General features: G+C 33.3%; 1 protein-coding gene and 1 long non-coding RNA gene across 2 annotated transcripts; one reads left to right on the top strand and one right to left on the bottom strand.

Annotated features, from left to right (window-relative positions):
• Positions 1-603: 603 nt before the first annotated feature.
• Positions 604-18382, bottom strand: LOC143191461 (uncharacterized). Its single transcript, XM_076396547.1, has 14 exons — positions 18298-18382; positions 6475-6673; positions 5302-5448; positions 5133-5248; positions 4973-5077; positions 4760-4918; positions 4518-4707; positions 4160-4328; positions 3849-4106; positions 3623-3787; positions 1854-2023; positions 1629-1796; positions 1371-1568; positions 604-1188 (listed from the first exon to the last, which is right to left on the bottom strand). Exons 2-14 carry the CDS (start codon positions 6542-6544, stop codon positions 1109-1111), a joined length of 1995 nt encoding a protein of 664 aa, XP_076252662.1. The 5' UTR covers positions 6545-6673; positions 18298-18382; the 3' UTR covers positions 604-1108.
• On the top strand, positions 8361-13644 carry LOC143191462 (uncharacterized). Its single transcript, XR_013004511.1, has 3 exons — positions 8361-8468; positions 8696-8811; positions 13508-13644. It is a non-coding gene; the product is annotated as an uncharacterized LOC143191462 (long non-coding RNA).
• Positions 18383-20122: the final 1740 nt, after the last annotated feature.

Below are 20122 nucleotides of genomic sequence, written 5' to 3'. Positions count from 1 at the left end.
GGAGATTTATTTAAAAGCACCCTTATACGTATTGGATACGATATATTTTTTATTATTATTATATATTATTATTTTAAGTAATTTTTATTTTTCTAATACTAAAGTTCATTATATTTTGTATTGAAATGAATCACTAAGCTAATGAAGAATTATTTACCAGAATTCGAAGAAGTTATAAAACAAAAAATTTTCTCCTCTGAAACTATTTTATTTTACGGAAAGAGATCCCGATTTTTTATGTAAGTAGAGTAAATTGTAATGTAAGAGTAAATTTCTATTCTAATTTGTATAACAGTAATTAGGGATATATATATGTGCTGTTTTTCTTCAGTAAGTGATAAATATTCTAAATCTTAATTTAAAGTATACAACTGCCTATTAATTAGATCAATTAGAATAGGATGATAGTCAAAGCGTTTGCTTTGACTATTACGCACCTCAGTGTTATTATCTCCCTCAAGCTAATTGATGTATTTTGAGGTGTACTGTACTGTATACGAAGTACTTAACACTAATAGTTGATTGTTTGTTGGTAGGTGGATCCTATAGAACCAAAATGGGTCTAAGCATTGGTTTGTACGGGTTGAATAAATGAAATAACACTATAGTAATAACATTTATTCATCGAATGAAATATTTTTGATAATAATAATAAGTCGAATAGAAACGATTGTGCGTTAAGAAATGTTGAAACAACATGAAAATATAAATCAAAAATATATAGAAATTTAACAATTAACAATTCGTATTTACGTCATATTTATATCACGACTGTGCAAGAATGTACATAAAAAATAATATATTATCAACCGATATTTATAGCAGGAAACTAGAAAAGGATCATCCAGCTGCTCTTTATTACATCTAAAAATGTTTATATAAAAATAAAAACATTTTTTTATTTACAGCTATATATGATATATATATAATGATATGACATCTTTTCGTCCACTCCAATACCCATAATCTTATTTAATGTGCTTGACATGAAGATAAATACATTGTGATAGAAGAAAATCAAATAGTATCATTGATGTGAACGAAAACAAGCCGTCAATCCAAATAAAATATAAAAATAAAGCTTTTATAGCAGGTTTTAAGTATTTCCCTAGTATCTAAAATGTCCTTTCTTCGATTTGCTGTTGTGATATACTCGTAGTGGTGTATAGGAACCATTACCATTCATATCTGAAAAATATCCATATATATTTAGTACAAAATGACAGAATAATAGTGTCGTCTCTTGAACACAAAACTTGTCGACGGAGATGATTAAAAATGTAATGAAGTCGTAAAGAAACTTTGCAATTATAGAATGAAGAAAGTGTAGAATGATAAAAATGAATAGTGTTTAGAGTGCAGCTGATTACTTTGTATAGTTGCTGGTGCTGGATCCGGTGGTGTATGCAGCGGAGCTCCACATTTTGGTTTAAGATAAAAGTGGTAGGTGATGTAATAGAGCAGTGCCACAATGGCGGCGGCTACGGTAAAACCTTGATGGACTCTGTTGAAATTATAAGGATACTCGTCATAAGCTAAGCTGCCTAGGAGAGCACCAAAACAGCGACCTGTAAAAAAACAGTGAGAGCGTCGACGCCAACTGAGATTATGATATGTAATGATATTACCTAAACAGAAATGAGCTATCACTGGCAGTGCTTGACCACAAGCTGTAAATTTTCGCGGCACCAGATGTCTTAGGTACAATATGGCAGTGACGTACATGATATGCAGTGTAAATACTTCCAAGAACTCGCACAGAAGCAACAGTTTCGCATTTTCCACGGATATTAAAGCTATAAGAGATAAAATTGATCAATATTTAACGAATTAATTAATGGGTTATTTCGTACTCAAATGATGGCAGATGTAGTTCACGAAGCAGAAAATTAAAATATTGGAATGTCCGCAATAGTCGACAATTTTCTCGGCATAGTACAGAAATACCACAGCCGGTAAGGCACCTATTGTGACAGTTAAACCAATAACCAGTGGTTCTCCCTCTTGCATTTTAACTATATGCCTGTAAAATAACACAAAAGATATAAATAAATATTGCAAAACACATAATCATAGAACTAGTATACATTATAACATTTACATATTGTTGGCTCTATAAATTAATTTTAAAAGGATTTATAACAAATGGTATTACTGTGTATTATCTCGGATCGGGTAGATTTGTAACTATAACTTCATTTTGTTGCCTCACTGACACCCTTAACTTTATAGTTTGTGTAATTTCCTCAAAGAATGAACAAAAATTTTTTCAGTGCGTTGAAATTGAATTGGTGAAGAACAAAGTGAAGAAAAAGGAAGTTGAAGGATATCGATTGCTGTGTGAAGCTTATAGCAACCATGCCAAAATTGAAGACGGCAACACTCGATGATACACGGAGTGTAAAACGCAAACATAATATGCAGAATTGTTGGGACAAACCATTTAACAGATCAATTGAAAAGTCCCTGGCTTACCATAGTAAAACACATTTTTTATTTACAAAATTAGTTTTTTTTATTCAACATAATTCCCTTCAAAAGTGATAACGCTATGTAATAGTCGCTTTTGATGGTCATTTCTTTTTCAAGGCAGTCAATGAAAATTATTCCATGCGCATCCCAAAATACAGACGCCATAACCTCAACAAGCCGACTGTTGTGTTTTTCCAGGCTTTGGAGCTGGTTCATCGTGTAAAATTCACTCGGATGACTGTCGATTGGACTTCGGAGTGAAATGATGGAGCCATGTTTCATCCATTGTCACATATCGACGCAAAACTCGGTTTTATTACGCTTGATCATCTTCAAACACTGCTCCGAATCATCAACTCGTTGTTGTTTTTGGTCAAAAGTGAGCTCGCGCGGCACCCACTTTGCATAGAGCTTTCTCATACCCAAATATTTATGTATAATATGATGTACACGTTCAGTTGATATCTTTAGAGTGTCTGCTATTTCATTCAATTTCAATGTACGATCATTTAAAATCATTTTGTGGATGCTTTCGTCGGTAACAACCTCTTAGGCGTCCAATGTGTTCACCGTCTTCGGTTTTCATTTCACCACGTCTAAACTTAGCATACCAATCCTTGATGGTCGATTTTCCTGGGGCAGTGTCTGGAAACTCGGCATCAGGCCAAGTTTTTGCTTCAATTGTATTTTTTCCCTTCAAAAACCAATATTTTGTCAACATGCGAAATTCCTTTCATCCATTTTTTTCACAATAACAAAAGTTGCTTCACTCAAAATGCTATAATTCACAAACTAATGATCCGGCAGCTGTCAAATTTATACCCGCATCTTTTGAGGGTTAGGACTAATTAAAAAATGTATGGATTTAATTCTAGTAGCACCATCTATGTGTCAGGCAGGGGACTTTTCAATTGACCTGTCACAATCGCTTGAAGGAAATATTAATAATCCATAAACTTATCAACCCGATTACGGTAGTCCCGCAGACACTAAAAAAGTATCATGGATACCCTAAAAGAGATGGGATAAGTAGCCAGCAATATATGGATGATACATTGACTAAAATACATTGTATCGATTTCTCAACATAAAGCTTTAAATTAAAAAAACTTATAGGCCATATAGTTTCAAATAGGTATAAATTTCATACCAGGGTAGATAGGTATCGATGGTATTCCAAAAGATACCCAGAAGGAACAGTATGATACCCAGAGCAACCGTTTCTAATCCGTATTTTCTTACTGCTGACATTGGTAACGCCAAAAGACCGCAACTGGTATGCCACCACCACTCTGGAGGACTCAAAGGCATTTTCCTGTAAAAACAAATTTTATATCAGTTATGTATTACCTTTTCGATAGACCTTAAGTTCTTACTCATCAACCAGCACAACGATAACGGCTATCACCATCAAAACGGTGAAACAAATCATCGCTTCCAAAAATTTCCCATCTGCGCATCCGCCAATGATGGGGGCGAAAATGGCAAAACCCAAAGCACCAACGGCAAACTGTTTTCCGATATCGCCACGACCAGTGGAAGTCTCTCTGGTCGCTATCACCACTGCCGTACCGATTAATGCCACAGCTGCCGCCAGAAAGGTATCCGCCAAGGATTTAATGAACAAATATAGCCTAAAAATGTTTGTTAATATCTTTGGTCTCACATAAAAGGAATTGCCTGTTACCAAAAGCTGATGTTATCGTAACCGCATTGGGATCTTTTAAGCAAAGAATCCGTTGAGTTGTATGGGTCGTGAATTTCACACAGAATAACTGGATTACAATCTTCATCGCCTGATTCTTCCTTGATTAACTGGGACTTTATTGGCGGGATACGACAATGGAAATATTCATCTAAATAGTTCAAAAGAAATGTACTTAATTTCGTTACGCAAAAACATTTTTTGAAAGTAATTTGGAAAACAAGAAAAATGTTTTAACATAATAAAAATATAATAGGCAACTAAATATACAGATATATGTATTTTATATGAAATCGGATTGATTTATTTGGATTTAAGTCAAAATTAACTTTAATCTTACCAAAGGGATATTTGCAGGTGTCCTCAGATTCGTTACCTACATTATCTGACGGTCTGAGGCCCAAATTAAAACGAATCGGCCAAGAGTAATCGGTGTACACTTCGCAGACGGTATCACCGCTGATATTCTTGTAACACATGTGAGGATAGAGTTCCGGAAAGACGTTATCGCTATTTGCGTTCGGTGCAAACTGAAACACATGAATGTTAATAGCTACTTTGTTACTAATTCTTGGTACCTACGCCTTCAGGTTCGTTGGCTATAGTGGGTTCGGTCGCCTCGTAATCACCGTCGGAGTATTCGGAACTGACTTCTTCTACTTTGGGTTCTTTGCTCTCACCTCTATAAGCGGACGTGGCGTTGCATGAGAAGATGCAATTCTTCACAAATACCGCTCCTTTCTAAAAAAATATTGAATGAAACATGACATTCGATGTTTTTATTAGCGTTCGTACCCCGGATCCCCAGTTGTAACATGTTCTTTCGGCACCGCATCGATCCTGCAGTATGTAACCGCCCTGTTCGTCACAAGCGAACGCAGCATTTGGTGGACTGCGAATCTATAAAGTGACGATTAAATAAAAAGCCGACGATTTCAGCTATGACATTACTCACTATGGGCGGGATGGTAAGTAGTAGCCAATAGAATATCGTCGCCAAGAGACAGCTAACTGCTATCATAACTCGGAGATATCTACCTGTTTTACTGCGGGGAGCGCCTCCAAAGCCGCCTAAAATATAGGAATTAGTTACGTGTTTAGGCCTATGGTAGTCTATTACTTACCGGCTAATCGATCAGCTAATGGTCCAGCAACTAAGGGTCCAATGACTGCTATAAGAGGTGATACATATGACACTATGACTGCTTCATTTCTAGACAAACCCCAAATGTTCATCTGTAGTGGAAGAAAGGGCAGAAGAGCTCCAATAGCTACAAATATAATCAGTGAATATAACAATTGTTTATTCATCATGTAAGTTAACGCAATAGAATAAACTTAAGAAGAAAATCTTACTTAGAAAGAAAGAAAGTAATTAACATTGAAATATAATATAGGAGTTTCCTATAGTCCTTAACAGAAGGGGTAATAGCAAAATATGATTTTGTAAAATCAAAAAATTTTGTAATATTGCTCAAACAAATAATAGAAAAAATTAAGTTATTATGAGTGGTTTTATGCAGATATATGAATAGAATTAAATTAATGTTAAAGATTGGATGATGTCTTGCATTGGATGATGTGTACCAACAGTAAAATGAATAGACTGATAGCTTATATAATACCTTCAATATTTAGAAAGCCATTTATCCATCATTCGATAATTATGCGATTAGCACTGTCAAGAGTTAATGAATAGTTATTAGTCAGAAGAATACAATAAATAACAAAGAGAAAACAGCATTTAGGGTAAAAACCCTGTTGTATGGCTTGTAATATTCTTTTAGCGTTGCTCTCTGTATTTAACTCTAAAGAGTGAAGCTAATTATTAGCTAGAAAATATGTTTTAAATTATATATTTTTGATAGAAAAACATGTTTGGCTTTTGAAAGGAAGCTGTAAAATATTAATAAAACATAGAATAATTATTTGTGGTCAGGTTTAAAAAATACTATTAATTTCCAATGAGAATAATATGTGTTTAGCAATTTTATTTAAATATAAAAAAATAAAAAATAAGGCGAATGCGCCAGGTTGGAGAGAAGCACAGGTGAAATGAAATACATGGTAAATGGGAGGGAAGACTCATTCAAAGGTGCAGAGTGAATCTGCGTTCGCAGTCCAGTGCAGTACCCGAGCGGATTTAAATAGAAAACAAAGGAATAAATTAGCTGAAATTAGAATAAATTAAACTTCTGTTATTTTCGTTTGTAGAAAAAAAAACATCATTTAATGTAACGGACGATATTTTCGGCGCGTATTTTCCAATCCCTTTTCATTCCGTCGTTAATACTCACCTCCAAAGAATAAAAATATTACACATTTCAACGATATCAAGTTGTTATTAACGCGATTCACTTTTTCCATGATCACAGTTCTATTTGTAACTTTGTCTTTAAACGAGTCGATTCTTTCGTTAAGTCAGTTGCAATCGGTGCAATTCTGTTCGGTTCATCGCTCCGTCATCGTCGATTCGGCCGAGGAATGTCTGACCATCTGAAATAGGAAAAACGAAATGTTATAATGTGTTTTTGCGAAAATCCTTTATTTTCAAATATAACAAAACGGTCACCATCTATCGAGTAATGTCTGAACTCGTATTATAGATACCTATATTGACTCCGATAGTTCTTTTTTATTAATAATAGTGACAGAGAGTGTCAGATATATCGATTACATCATGGTATTAAATGACCCATAAAGGAAGCAAAAAAAAATTGAAAAAACCGCGCGTTTGGTCTAAAAGGACGTAATAATTTTCGAAGGTCTGTCAGAGCCAAACAAGACACGATGATGTCATTAGTTTTACCAGTTGTTAGGTCTGATTAACGTGGGTTGTGTCATTTTTATACAGCGGCGGGCTGGTGGTCTCAGGGGATTATTATCGTGAAATTTAAAGTGTTTAAAAACAATCTTCAAACATATGTTGCTAACGGAACGACGAGTTCAAAAGAGGGTTTAATCTAGGTGAAATAAAATTTATCGATTCAATTATTGGAGGCATTTTTTTTCTAGTCGAGATGACACTCAGGCCAGGGTCAGTCGGTTTATATAAAGCTTCGTCACGGTGTTGGAGAACACCATTTGCGGCTTTCGGCGTAAAAGGGAAAACGATTGCGATATCGAGATAACTTTGCCGGTTTTTTTTTGCAGGAAAAATAGGTCAGAAAAATCCAACGTTTTAAGAACCCACGGGTTTATTAGCAGCTGGTTATATGTTGCGATACAAGGGGGGGGGGGATCTAGGCAATTAAAATTGCCGTTACATTGTGTTCAATTGGGTTTTAGCTATTTTTAGATTGGGGTTGGGTAATTGAGACAAAAAAAGAATCTTGAATCGGATCGTTTGAATGAAGCGTACTATAAATTCTAGTAATAGCCTCTTATTGTATTAATCAGATTTATTTTTAATCGTAGGATCCCTTTAAAAATCTTCGGCTTGACTAATAAAAAAGGCATTTGGTGGTATGTTACGTGTGATTCTTAATCAAACTACTTCGAATATCACATTTATTTTTAATTGCAGAATTTATGAACTACTCGGATTGAAAAGTATCTGGTCTGAATATTTAAAAACACACTTTTAGTTAAATTTAATTTTATTCAACTAATATATTAGGTATATAATTATACGTCATCTAAACTTGTGACGTGAAAACGTCGCATTGTTGCCGCATCAACTCTGAGTTTTAGTTCAGTTTGGCTTTTACATAAACAAAATTCTAATCTAAATAAAATAATTGAACCAATATGTTATCAAATATAATATATTTTGACATTATAGTACATTTAAATACTAAAGTTAATCATACAGCAACAATAGTTTATAGATTAGAGTTATAACCTCTTATCACTATTGCTTTCAAGAATTTTGAATACGTCTGACAACCGGGCGACTTTGACAGGCTCATTCGTTTACGCGTTCGAACTAATCCGACAGCATTGTGTCTCTTTTTTAACTAGAACAAAATGAGAAGGAAAATATTGTCTGATTCTGAAAGAAATTTACAAATTGCAGCGGAAATACATTGAACATTTTGATGATGTATGTACAAAAAACTTTGAATAGACTATAAAAGTTCTTGTATCACACACTATGCATTTTGATAGCTAGTTTAGGTTAAAAATAGAAACAATTTTTTTACAGAGTGGGTTGTTTGTTGGTATGTTTTATAAATGTGTGTTATTTTCAGGTTGGCCATACAGATGGCCATACAGTTGGCCGCAGATGTTATTATGAAGTCTCCGTTGTAGGCGTGTTGGTGTTTGGTATGGGATTTGGAATGGTTGGGTGAGTTATTTAGTCAATTTTTGGTCTATTTGTTCAGGATGTCAGAGAGATAAATTACTAAAATTTTTAATTATTTTTATGAAATTCTACTATTTATTTTCCAAAATACCGTTTTTATAGTATCTGCATCTTTTATAGCTTTATATATTTTGATCACATTTTATTGCTCCTATCTGGCATCTAGCTTATTTGGAACAGGAAAATCCTTATAATTGTCTATTGGTTAGAAAAAAAGGCGATTGGCAAATACAGCATAGTGTCAGAGTAGGTGTAACATACATCCATACAGTAAATAGGGCGAACTAAGAGGTTCCAAGAGGAATCAAGAGGGTTGTCGGTGAGGGTGAGTAATAAAATCTTATAATGAAGTACCTTACTAAGTATTAAACCTTTAAAATTAAGCACCAAATGAAAAGGTTTATTAAAAATAATTAAATGTATTTTGAGAACTGTGGAAATTAAACATTTTTGGGTGTTTTACTAATAAGTGGATATTCCACAGTGAATAGTAATAGTAATTTCCAAAGCTCCATTTGAACATATTATGACCAATATCCACTGTTCTGACAATAATTCCCTGACCGCTATGTTAAAAGTAGACCTTTTTTCGTTAAGATGAATATAAATTATTTAGAAAATGCTCCTTATATGCCATATCACCATAGCGTTGATGAAGCTCATGGTCCCTTATTTTGCCAGACATCCGGGTAAACATCCAGAGTACAAACTCTGGATGGGTACCACCTATTATGGATTTATATAGTTTGGTAGTTACTGTTTTCGGTTCTACTAGTTTCATTCAACTGATTTTTAACATTCTGGCTCTGTCGTCCTAGCCGCGACCTTGACAAAAATGTAGTATTTAGGCTTATGTAGATTTATATGTAATATATATAGTTTTATGATTTTTTTAAGTTTGCTTGTAAATTTTTATTAGATATGCTTAGTACAATCTTATTTATAAATTAATTTATTACTACATTTCATTTGTACTTGGATTAATTCACGAGCAAGACGAGTGCTATATAAATACATCAATATGTATTCCTCAATTATAAAATTGTAATAAATTAAGCTATAGTTTGCAGTAAAGGTATACACTTTATATAAGTTCATATAGTTTGGTTCGCTTCAATCTTCTGATATACTGCGCGTTGTCCAGTAGTTGTATTGCTTCTTTAGTGTTTTAAGGTGAATCTTGGATCGAAAATCCATTTGATTTCCAGGTCATCGTGCAGTTCTTCGTTGGTTACGTAGCGATAAGCATTGGTAACTAATCGAAGAATTTTGTTTCGAGTGGGTTTGATAACTAGTTAATTAGAATTTTCAGTGCAATCCCATATTTGCCCATAGGTCCAAATTGGCTTTGTGATTGTCTGATAAATCAATCTCCATTATTTTAGATCAAGTTGAAAGTATCTTCTGAATAACCAGTATAGTTGTTTTATTTTGGTTCTAATGTGTTTTGATTTTTGTGTAACATGATGTTTCCAATTAAATCTACCGTCAGATGGATGACGAGGTATTTAGCTAATTCTGCTTGAGGAATCGGGCATCTATTGAGTGATATAATTAAGTTTTTATTATTTCGCCGCAATGCAAAATTAACATGAACAGATTTGGAGCTATTAAGTTGAATTTTCCAATCATTCCTCCATTTGTAGATTTTGTTGACTGCCACTTGTACTTTTTCTATTACCCTAGGCAGAGGAATGTTGTTTGCCATAATAATTGTGTCGTCAGCAAAGGTTCCAAGTAGTGTTTCTTTTGTTGTTGGGATGTCAGCAGTGTAGGGCAGATACAGGAGAGATCCTAAGACGCCATGTCGAGTAAGATGTCAAGAGCGCCATTTCGTGTGAGACTCTAAATTGTCTCCCGAAAAGATATAAGTCCAGCAATTGACAGTAGTTATGCGGTAACAATTTGCTCATCTTACAGATTAATCCCAAATGCCAAACCCGATCAAATAGGCCTGTAGGATTCGACTTGTTCTGCAGGTTTTTTGAGCACAATTATTTGAGCCACCTTAAAGCATTCCGCAACATGCTTCAGTCTTAAACAGGCATATATATGTCAACATGATGATTGCTTTTCGTGGCAGTTCTTTCAATAATCCAGGTGAAATGTCGTCTATACCAGGTGCCTTTTTAGGATTTAGGTTATCAATTTCAGTGGCAACTTCCAATGGAGAAATTCGATTTAGATCTACATCGGATTGATAAACAGGAGATGTATCCATGGTAGATTCTATATCATTAGGTCGAAATATGTTAGTTAAGTATTGTGCGAACAATTCAGCTTTTTCATCGTTACGTCGGACCCATTCACTTTAATAATTTTAATTGGCGGTACTCTAATAATTAGTATTTTAAATCTTCGAGTTGCTTTCCATAGCGAATAGTCTTCGTCTGCTTCTGGGCTTAATTGACTTACATATTTTTGAAAGCAATTCTGTTTATATTCCTTGACTTTTTGATTCGTCTGATTACTAATTCTATTAAAAGTAGTTTTGTCCGCAGCATTTCTGGTTTCTTCATATTCTGATTTCTCTCTTGCTATTAGGGTAGCATCTTTTGCAGCTAACCGCATTTGTTCAGTTATATTATGGGTTTGTTGCTCAAGATCATCTATACTTTTAAGTCTTACTTTTAAACTGATTTGTTCCTGCAGTATTAATCTGAATTTGTCCCAGTCGGTATATTTGTTGGTCAGATTAGACTTTTTTGCTTTTCTTAGGATTGTCGCGCCCTGTGTTGACAATACTGGAGTGTGATCAGATGTTAGATCGTACAAGTTTTCTGTACTAATTTGATTTAATGAGATGCCTTTTGAAGTGTAGAAATCCAGCAGGTCAGGAACTTTATTACTCTCTGTGGGTCAGTAAGATGGTTCGCGCCCTGAATGATAATTACAATTTGTAAGTTAATGGCTTTGAGTAATTCGTTTCCTTTTCCAGGTGTTACTATTCGTGAACCCCAAGCTGTATGTTTAACATTAAAGTCTCCACCAATAATAAACCTTTGGCCATATCCAGAGTAATAAAAATCAATTAACAAATTAATAAAGTTCTTTGTTTTAACTGTAACATTGTATGAAGGTTTTCGTATTGGTGCAGTTTACCGTTGTCCGCCACATTTCGAAAGCAATTCTTTTGGTTTTTACTTAAAATTGTTGTTATAACCTACAAAAGCAATTCCCATCGGAAATGACCAATTGAGTTTACGTCTGGAGATTCTGTGGATCGTTAATTCAATTGTCTCGTAACCGAGTTATGTGGGCTATGCGTGCTGGGCCTTGCTTGTTTCTGTTTAGCGTTAATTTCGTTCATTCTTGCGTTGACGGAAACGTTGTCGCGAGCCCCCGTCTCTATCAATAAACGAACTCTCGCGCTCTCAAGCTTCGCATGTTGATAGGATGTTCGTAAATATTTTGATTATTGCCAAACTTTGGTTAAAATTGTGAGCGTGGAACGGATATGCGGATGTAATCGGCAATTATTTTTCGTCCATTCATAACTAATTTTTCTTACAAGTAGAACTCTACGTTTTTCAAAAGAAAAGTATTTCGAGTTTTTAACAATTATTTGATTAAATGATATCGCGGTGGTTAGTTTAGTTTAGAATTCTAATATATTTATGTGTTTGGTGATCATTTATGTCAGGTATATTAAGGATAACAAAAATACTTGTAACACGTTACACGACCCAGACTATTTGACCATCTACTTAAATTACCTGAATGGCGAACGAGTGACGCGGAAGGGTTTGTTTTCTAATACGAGGGTCACTATTTATATTTCGGGAATTGGCAACACTGTTATCATGTGAGTCCATCTGACGGTTCCATTGTAAAGTTTGACATTTTTGACGATATACGTACTCAGAACATTTTGTGGAACGGACGCTATTTGTTTATTTTGTATTTAGTTTCCTGTTCTTTCTTTATCCGTTCTTTCCTGATCCTGTTCTTTTATTGGCCTATGGCTATAATCAGTGATACACTGATTATAGCGACTCTCCAGTTTTTCGATACCATTATTGTAGTACGATTTGTCCTTTGCTTCAAAATATGCCTCAGTTTCGTCGATCACCTCTTCATTCGTCGAAAATTTCTTCTCAGCGAGCATTCTTTTGAGATCTGAGAAAAGGAAATAGTCGCTGGGGGCCAGGTCTGGAGAATACGGTGGATGGGGAAGTCATATTCAAACACTACTCCGAACCATCAACTCGTCGTTGTTTTTGGTCAAAAGTTGGCTGGCGCGGCACCCACTTTGCACAGAGTTTTCTCATACCCAAATATTCGTGAATGAGATGATGAACACGTTCAGTTGATATCTTTAGAGTGTCTGCTATTTCATTCATTTTCAATTTACGGTCATTCAAAATCATTTTGTGGATTTTTTGGCGTCCACTGCGTTCACCGACTTCGGTGCTCATTTCACCACGTCTAAACTTAGTATGGTTAGTTTAGTGTCTGGAAACTCAAGTATATTAAAACTTAAGTATTTTTTCCCTTCAAAACGCAATATTTTATCAACACGCGAAATTCCTTTGTATCCATTTTTTTCGAAATAACAAAAGTTGCTTCACTCAAAATGCTATAATTCACAAACTAATGATCCGATAGCTGTCAAATTTATACACTCATCTTTTGAGGGTTAGGGCTAACTAAAAATTATATGAATTTAATGTTAGAAGCGCCATCTATGTGTCAGGCCGGGGACTTTCCAATTGATCTGTTATTTCATTGCACTACTATACCAAATGGTTTAGCTCTTTCGTGCCTGTGTCCTGCTTGAGTGTTGTCCGAGAGTTGCAATACTTCAGTATTGCCATGAGAATCACACTCCACTGGCCATCCTAATGCCTCTGAGTTTTTTTTTAATATTTCGGATTCGGTTTTTTTAATTATTTTTACTGTGGTGCTTCCAATGGTGTTTTGTATCGATATTAATACCGAAGGTACTTAATGTTGTTGCTATATAAAAATGTTAAATGTTATATTGTTTTTAGTCACGTCAACCTTTTGGATTTTTTTAGTGACTGGATCTACAGCTTAACGTGGGCTCTGAACCACGGTCCTCGGCATTAAGCCTACCGATTGGCGAGTGACCAACTTTAGAAATCATCCCAGAAGATATCCGGTCTTACCCAGCCTGGTATCATTTTCCTGGTCGGATTTTGCACTCTTGCCTAGAACAATCACTTAAAGGACCGTCCTGTCGCCTTTACCACTTCGCCGCCAAGCCGGCTTGTTGCTATATAGAATGATGTATTATTCATTTGTATTGTTTTATGCGTTGATTGGTTCTAAATAAACTCAATATATATTTGTATTTTATAGATTTGTTTTGGTTAAGTTTTTAATCTATGTTTGGGTCAAATTATTTATAAAGTAACTGGCCTTTTCTGAGTTTTCTCCGCTATTTTATCCAACAAGTATAGCAGAACCACCAACAAATTTAATCAATGATATACTGTCCATATGTGGTATATCACACGGGTAAACTAGGTAAAGGGTTTGTCCCAATACGTTTCTTTGCTTTACATCTGTTTTAACTTGTTTTGTTGAGGAGTAGGTTCCCTCTTGTTGAACAAATATTGTGGGTGAGATTGAACAAAAAAAAATGTCTAGTGGATATGGTTGACTGACGATGGTAAGTTTGTTATATAAGTGGTATCTTAAATTATGTTTCTTCAGACATTAGGTAGTTCCTGTAACACAAAATACATTTTTTTAACCTTTTTTAAAAGTAATTTATCAAATACTATTCACGCAAAGAGATAAAAGACTACATCATTCAATAAACGATCATTTGTTTCACATAGATAACTAGATTTTTGTAGTAATTGTATATCGGCGTAGTATTAAGTTATATTAAGTTTTTAGAAAATTATTATAATCCTCTAGAGTGTTACTTGGAACTGTACAAACGCATCCAAACTGAAATAGCGAAGAGATTTACCGTTAAAGCGCCAGAGGCGAAGCGCGAAGCTTCGGCGTTGGCTTGTTCTGCCACCTGACTGGCCATAAAAGGGGAAACGATGCGCGCAGCGAAAGGTGACTTCATTACTATTTATAATGGCGGTGGCCGTGACATCATCTGGCCCATTTCAACCGAACAAGTCTTCGGGGTTGCGTGTCGACGCGGTGACGTCACCCGGCCGTTAATTCAGCCAGGGGCGCGGATTTAGCGTGTGTCGTTTCCATTGTTAGGGTTCCTCCGCCATCTAAGAATAATTCGGCCGTATTTCGAATATATTGCATACCGGTTTCTTTTGTTTGTTCCACCATTAACTGTTACCGTATATATATTATTATTATAATAAAATATGGATATGGATAACAGAGCGTTATAGAATACATACTAGACTGTTCAATATGTTCACGAAAACTTTTGATAATGTAAATGAAAAACAAGATTTTTAGTTAAAAATAATTAAACATTTTATAAAAAATAGTTAATAAAATATTGCATATCGCGTATTACGTACTTCAGCAACTACTAGGTGCATGTCTATATTATGATCAGCGATATCTGTGTAAATATAAATCGAAATATCATTGTAAAATTTTTTAAACAACCTAAACTAACTGCTAAATCCAATAGTTTTGGCGTTTATTTACATAAAGAAGAGTTTTACTAATGATAAATGTCAGGAAATCTTTTATGATCTCTTATGTCAATTTTTCGAACAGAAAGGTTTATTATTTGCATTTTAGAACGACTCAAAGGTGGAAGCCCATTGCTTAACCAAGATGCAATTGCTAATTGTATTTTTAATATCAAGTCTTTATGGCAAGACATAATATGTGTGTATTATGTAAAATAATTCAGTAAAAACTCCATTATCTACTGTGATTTTTTGCATTTTATAATAAAATATGGATATGGATAACAGAGCGTTATAGAATACATACTAAACTATTCAATATATTCACGAAAACTTTTGATAATGTAAATGAAAAACAAGATTTTTAGTTAAAAATAATTAAACATTTTATAAAAAATAGTTAATAAAATATTGCATATCGCGTATTACCTACTTCAGCAACTATCAGGTGCATGTCTATATTATGAACAGCGATATCTGTGTAAATATAAATCGAAATATCATTGTAAAATTTTTTAAACAACCTAAACTAACTGCTAAATTCAATAGTTTTGGCGTTTATTTACATAAAGAAGAGTTTTACTAATGATAAATTTCAGGAAATCTTTTATGATCTCTTATGTCAATTTTTCGAACAGAAAGGTTTATTATTTGCATTTTAGAACGACTCAAAGGTGGAAGACCATTGCTTAACCAAGATGCAATTGCTAATTGTATTTTTAATATCAAGTCTTTATGGCAAGACATAATATGTGTGTATTATGTAAAATAATTCAGTAAAAACTCCATTATCTACTGTGATTATTTGCATTTTATAATAAAATATGGATATGGATAACAGAGCGTTATAGAATACATACTAGACTATTCAATATATTCACGAAAACTTTTGATAATGTAAATGAAAAACAAGATTTTTAGTTAAAAATAATTAAACATTTTATAAAAAATAGTTAATAAAATATTGCATATCGCGTATTACGTACTTCAGCAACTACTAGGTGCATGTCTATATTATGAACAGCGATATCTGTGTAAATATAAATCGAAATATCATTGTAAAATTTTTAAACAACCTAAACTAACTGCTAAATCCAATAGTTTTGGCGTTTATTTACATAAAGAAGAGTTTTACTAATGATAAATTTCAGGAAATCTTTTATGATCTCTTATGTCAATTTTTCGAACAGAAAGGTTTATTATTTGCATTTTAGAACGACTCAAAGGTGGAAGACCATTGCTTAACCAAGATGCAATTGCTAATTGTATTTTTAATATCAAGTCTTTATGGCAAGACATAATATGTGTGTATTATGTATAATAATTCAGTAAAAACTCCATTATCTACTGTGATTTTTTGCATTTTATAATAAAATATGGATATGGATAACAGAGCGTTATAGAATACATACTAGACTATTCAATATATTCACGAAAACTTTTGATAATGTAAATGAACAACAAGATTTTTAGTTAAAAATAATTAAACATTTTATAAAAAATAGTTAATAAAATATTGCATATCGCGTATTACGTACTTCAGCAACTACTAGGTGCATGTCTATATTATGATCAGCGATATCTGTGTAAATATAAATCGAAATATCATTGTAAAATTTTTTAAACAACCTAAACTAACTGCTAAATCCAATAGTTTTGGCGTTTATTTACATAAAGAAGAGTTTTACTAATGATAAATTTCAGGAAATCTTTTATGATCTCTTATGTCAATTTTTCGAACAGAAAGGTTTATTATTTGCATTTTAGAACGACTCAAAGGTGGAAGACCATTGCTTAACCAAGATGCAATTGCTAATTGTATTTTTAATATCAAGTCTTTATGGCAAGACATAATATGTGTGTATTATGTAAAATAATTCAGTAAAAACTCCATTATCTACTGTGATTATTTGCATTTTATAATAAAATATGGATATGGATAACAGAGCGTTATAGAATACATACTAGACTATTCAATATATTCACGAAAACTTTTGATAATGTAAATGAAAAACAAGATTTTTAGTTAAAAATAATTAAACATTTTATAAAAAATAGTTAATAAAATATTGCATATCGCGTATTACGTACTTCAGCAACTACTAGGTGCATGTCTATATTATGAACAGCGATATCTGTGTAAATATAAATCGAAATATCATTGTAAAATTTTTAAACAACCTAAACTAACTGCTAAATCCAATAGTTTTGGCGTTTATTTACATAAAGAAGAGTTTTACTAATGATAAATTTCAGGAAATCTTTTATGATCTCTTATGTCAACTTTTCGAACAGAAAGGTTTATTATTTGCATTTTAGAACGACTCAAAGGTGGAAGACCATTGCTTAACCAAGATGCAATTGCTAATTGTATTTTTAATATCAAGTCTTTATGGCAAGACATAATATGTGTGTATTATGTAAAATAATTCAGTAAAAACTCCATTATCTACTGTGATTTTTTGCATTTTATAATAAAATATGGATATGGATAACAGAGCGTTATAGAATACATACTAGACTATTCAATATATTCACGAAAACTTTTGATAATGTAAATGAACAACAAGATTTTTAGTTAAAAATAATTAAACATTTTATAAAAAATAGTTAATAAAATATTGCATATCGCGTATTACGTACTTCAGCAACTACTAGGTGCATGTCTATATTATGATCAGCGATATCTGTGTAAATATAAATTGAAATATCATTGTAAAATTTTTAAACAACCTAAACTAACTGCTAAATCCAATAGTTTTGGCGTTTATCTACATAAAGAAGAGTTTTACTAATGATAAATTTCAGGAAATCTTTTATGATCTCTTATGTCAATTTTTCGAACAGAAAGGTTTATTATTTGCATTTTAGAATGACTCAAAGGTGGAAGACCATTGCTTAACCAAGATGCAATTGCTAATTGTATTTTTAATACCAAGTCTTTATTACAAGACATAATATGTGTGTAGTACATTCAGTAAAATAGTCAATGCACGTGATCAAAATGTATGAACTTATATAATTTTACGTTTTTCAGTTTATTATCTTCAAAATGTTATTATTAACGATTTGAAAAATTTTGTAAATATTTGACAACAGTGTCGACCAGTACCAACACAATTCGAATGTTATAGGCTAATTCGGTTATATATATTCCGACGCATCAGACAGCATCTCCTTTTAACTAGAGTAATAATAAAAGAATAATAACTTACATATCCAAAAGTAGTAATTTCTTCACACTTTATGAATAACTAAGTATTAGGATACATACTAGATTGTTCAATGTGTCTGCGGTACCTGAAATAAAAAGAAAAACAGGATTATTCAATGATTATTCAACTTGATTATTAATATGTCCTTTGATGAAAATAAAATACATTACTTGGATATAAAATTGTTAGTTAAGTAGCTCCCAGAGGATACAACTACATAAATAATGCGTCTAACAGGTGGGGCTACCGCTATACAAAAGTTCCGCTACCATTTTGATTGCCTCTAACTTTGATTAAAAAAAAGATAAGTAAGTTTGGTTTTCATAAAAAGTTTATTTGGTCTTTACCTTTTTTTTTCGTTATGAATGAAAACTTATATCGGCCAAATGGTGACCGCGATTCGCTATGCAACTTTCGGCTCTTTTTAAGGCATGTGTTGAATCTGTTTGGGGTTTATTCACATAAACTTTTGATTTTATAAAAACCCTATAAGAACAAGTCTGGTGCTGTTAAATCCGGAGATCTGACTGGCCATACATTGCTAGCCCAGTTAAATCGCCACTTCGCGAAATCAGTCTTCGTGGAAAAACGTCATTAAATAATTGAATTGACGAACGAGCTGTGTGTGCTGTGACCCCATCTTGCGGAAACCACATGTCCTCTAGTCTTTGCTCTTCCATTTCAGGCATCAGAAAATCTCGAATCATGTTTTGGTACCGTTAAGCAGTAACAGTAACTGCAACACCTTGGTCACTGTCAAAAAAATAAGGACCAATGATGTTTCAGCATGAATACTACACCATATAGTTGTTTTTAATGGATGTAATGATGTTTCATGAATTAATTGAGGACTCTGTGTTCCCCAAAACCGACTGTCTGTTTATGGAGGTGGTCACTGAGAAGAAAATGGGCTTCATCGCTCAGACAGCGTTAGGATTGCAGTATTGTACTCAATTCGTTACCATAATAAAATTTGGACGTCTACACAACACAATGGTTAAAGCAAAACTAAACTAAACGTCACATAACCAAGATGACACGCAATCCAAATGGTACCAGGACTTTTGCCACACTTTATAGAACTCAAGCTGGTGAATAATTCAATAAAAATATAATAAAATAGTACTAACCTGCAAAGTATAGTGCCTGTATAATTAACTGTAGGTTAAATCCTTATAATCCTCCGATAATGTGTGCATTATGTTATATGTACTATAATGTTAAAATCAATTATATTTGATAACATTATCTTTATTCACGTTATTGTGTTAGATAACAAATACAAAATAAACTAAAAGACAAAATTGGTCCAGCAAAATTGCGCAGCTGTGATAAAGTTTAATGATGTGAGTTCACGGTTATTTTGGAAAGACTGAATAATAAGTAGATAAATAAATAAGAAAATAATATATTCCATGTATATTGAACCAACCTGCTGCTGCTATTTAGATGCTGCACATTTAAATGTCATTTGGTATAATCATAGAGAGAAAAAAACGTAATACCAACACACCAGTTTGAGTTTATTAACAAGCAATCAACAATTGACCAGGTCCACAGAATAACAGATGTTATTGAAGAAGCCCACGAAAGTAAAAAAGTATGCTCAGGTATAGCAGCTTCTTAGATGTAGCACGAGCCTTCGATAAGATTTGGTATGAAGACCTTTTTCATAAACAGTTCAGAATGTTTAGAGTTAAACAAGAAGAAGCTTACTCTACAATAAAATAAGTTAAAGCAGGTGTACTACAAGGAAATGTACTGGGGCCAACGCTTTATCTACTCTACACTTGTGATATACAACAAATGGAGAATATTACGAAGG

The sequence above is a fragment of the Rhynchophorus ferrugineus genome, unplaced genomic scaffold (genome assembly GCF_030347505.1).
Source record: "Rhynchophorus ferrugineus isolate W39M unplaced genomic scaffold, kcgeb_rfMv2 rfM2, whole genome shotgun sequence".
Classification (NCBI taxonomy): domain Eukaryota; kingdom Metazoa; phylum Arthropoda; class Insecta; order Coleoptera; family Curculionidae; genus Rhynchophorus; species Rhynchophorus ferrugineus.
This window is presented reverse-complemented; position numbering and strand designations above follow the sequence as displayed.

Excerpts from the sequence above, each read along its gene's own strand:
- LOC143191461 (XM_076396547.1), bottom strand. The coding sequence starts at position 6,544 with ATGGAAAAAGTGAATCGCGTTAATAACAACTTGATATCGTTGAAATGT. Across the intron at positions 5,078-5,132 it reads TACTTACCATCCCGCCCATA|ATTCGCAGTCCACCAAATGC; the intron begins GTGAGTAATGTC and ends GTCACTTTATAG. Across the intron at positions 1,797-1,853 it reads CTACATCTGCCATCATTTGA|CTTTAATATCCGTGGAAAAT; the intron begins GTACGAAATAAC and ends TATCTCTTATAG.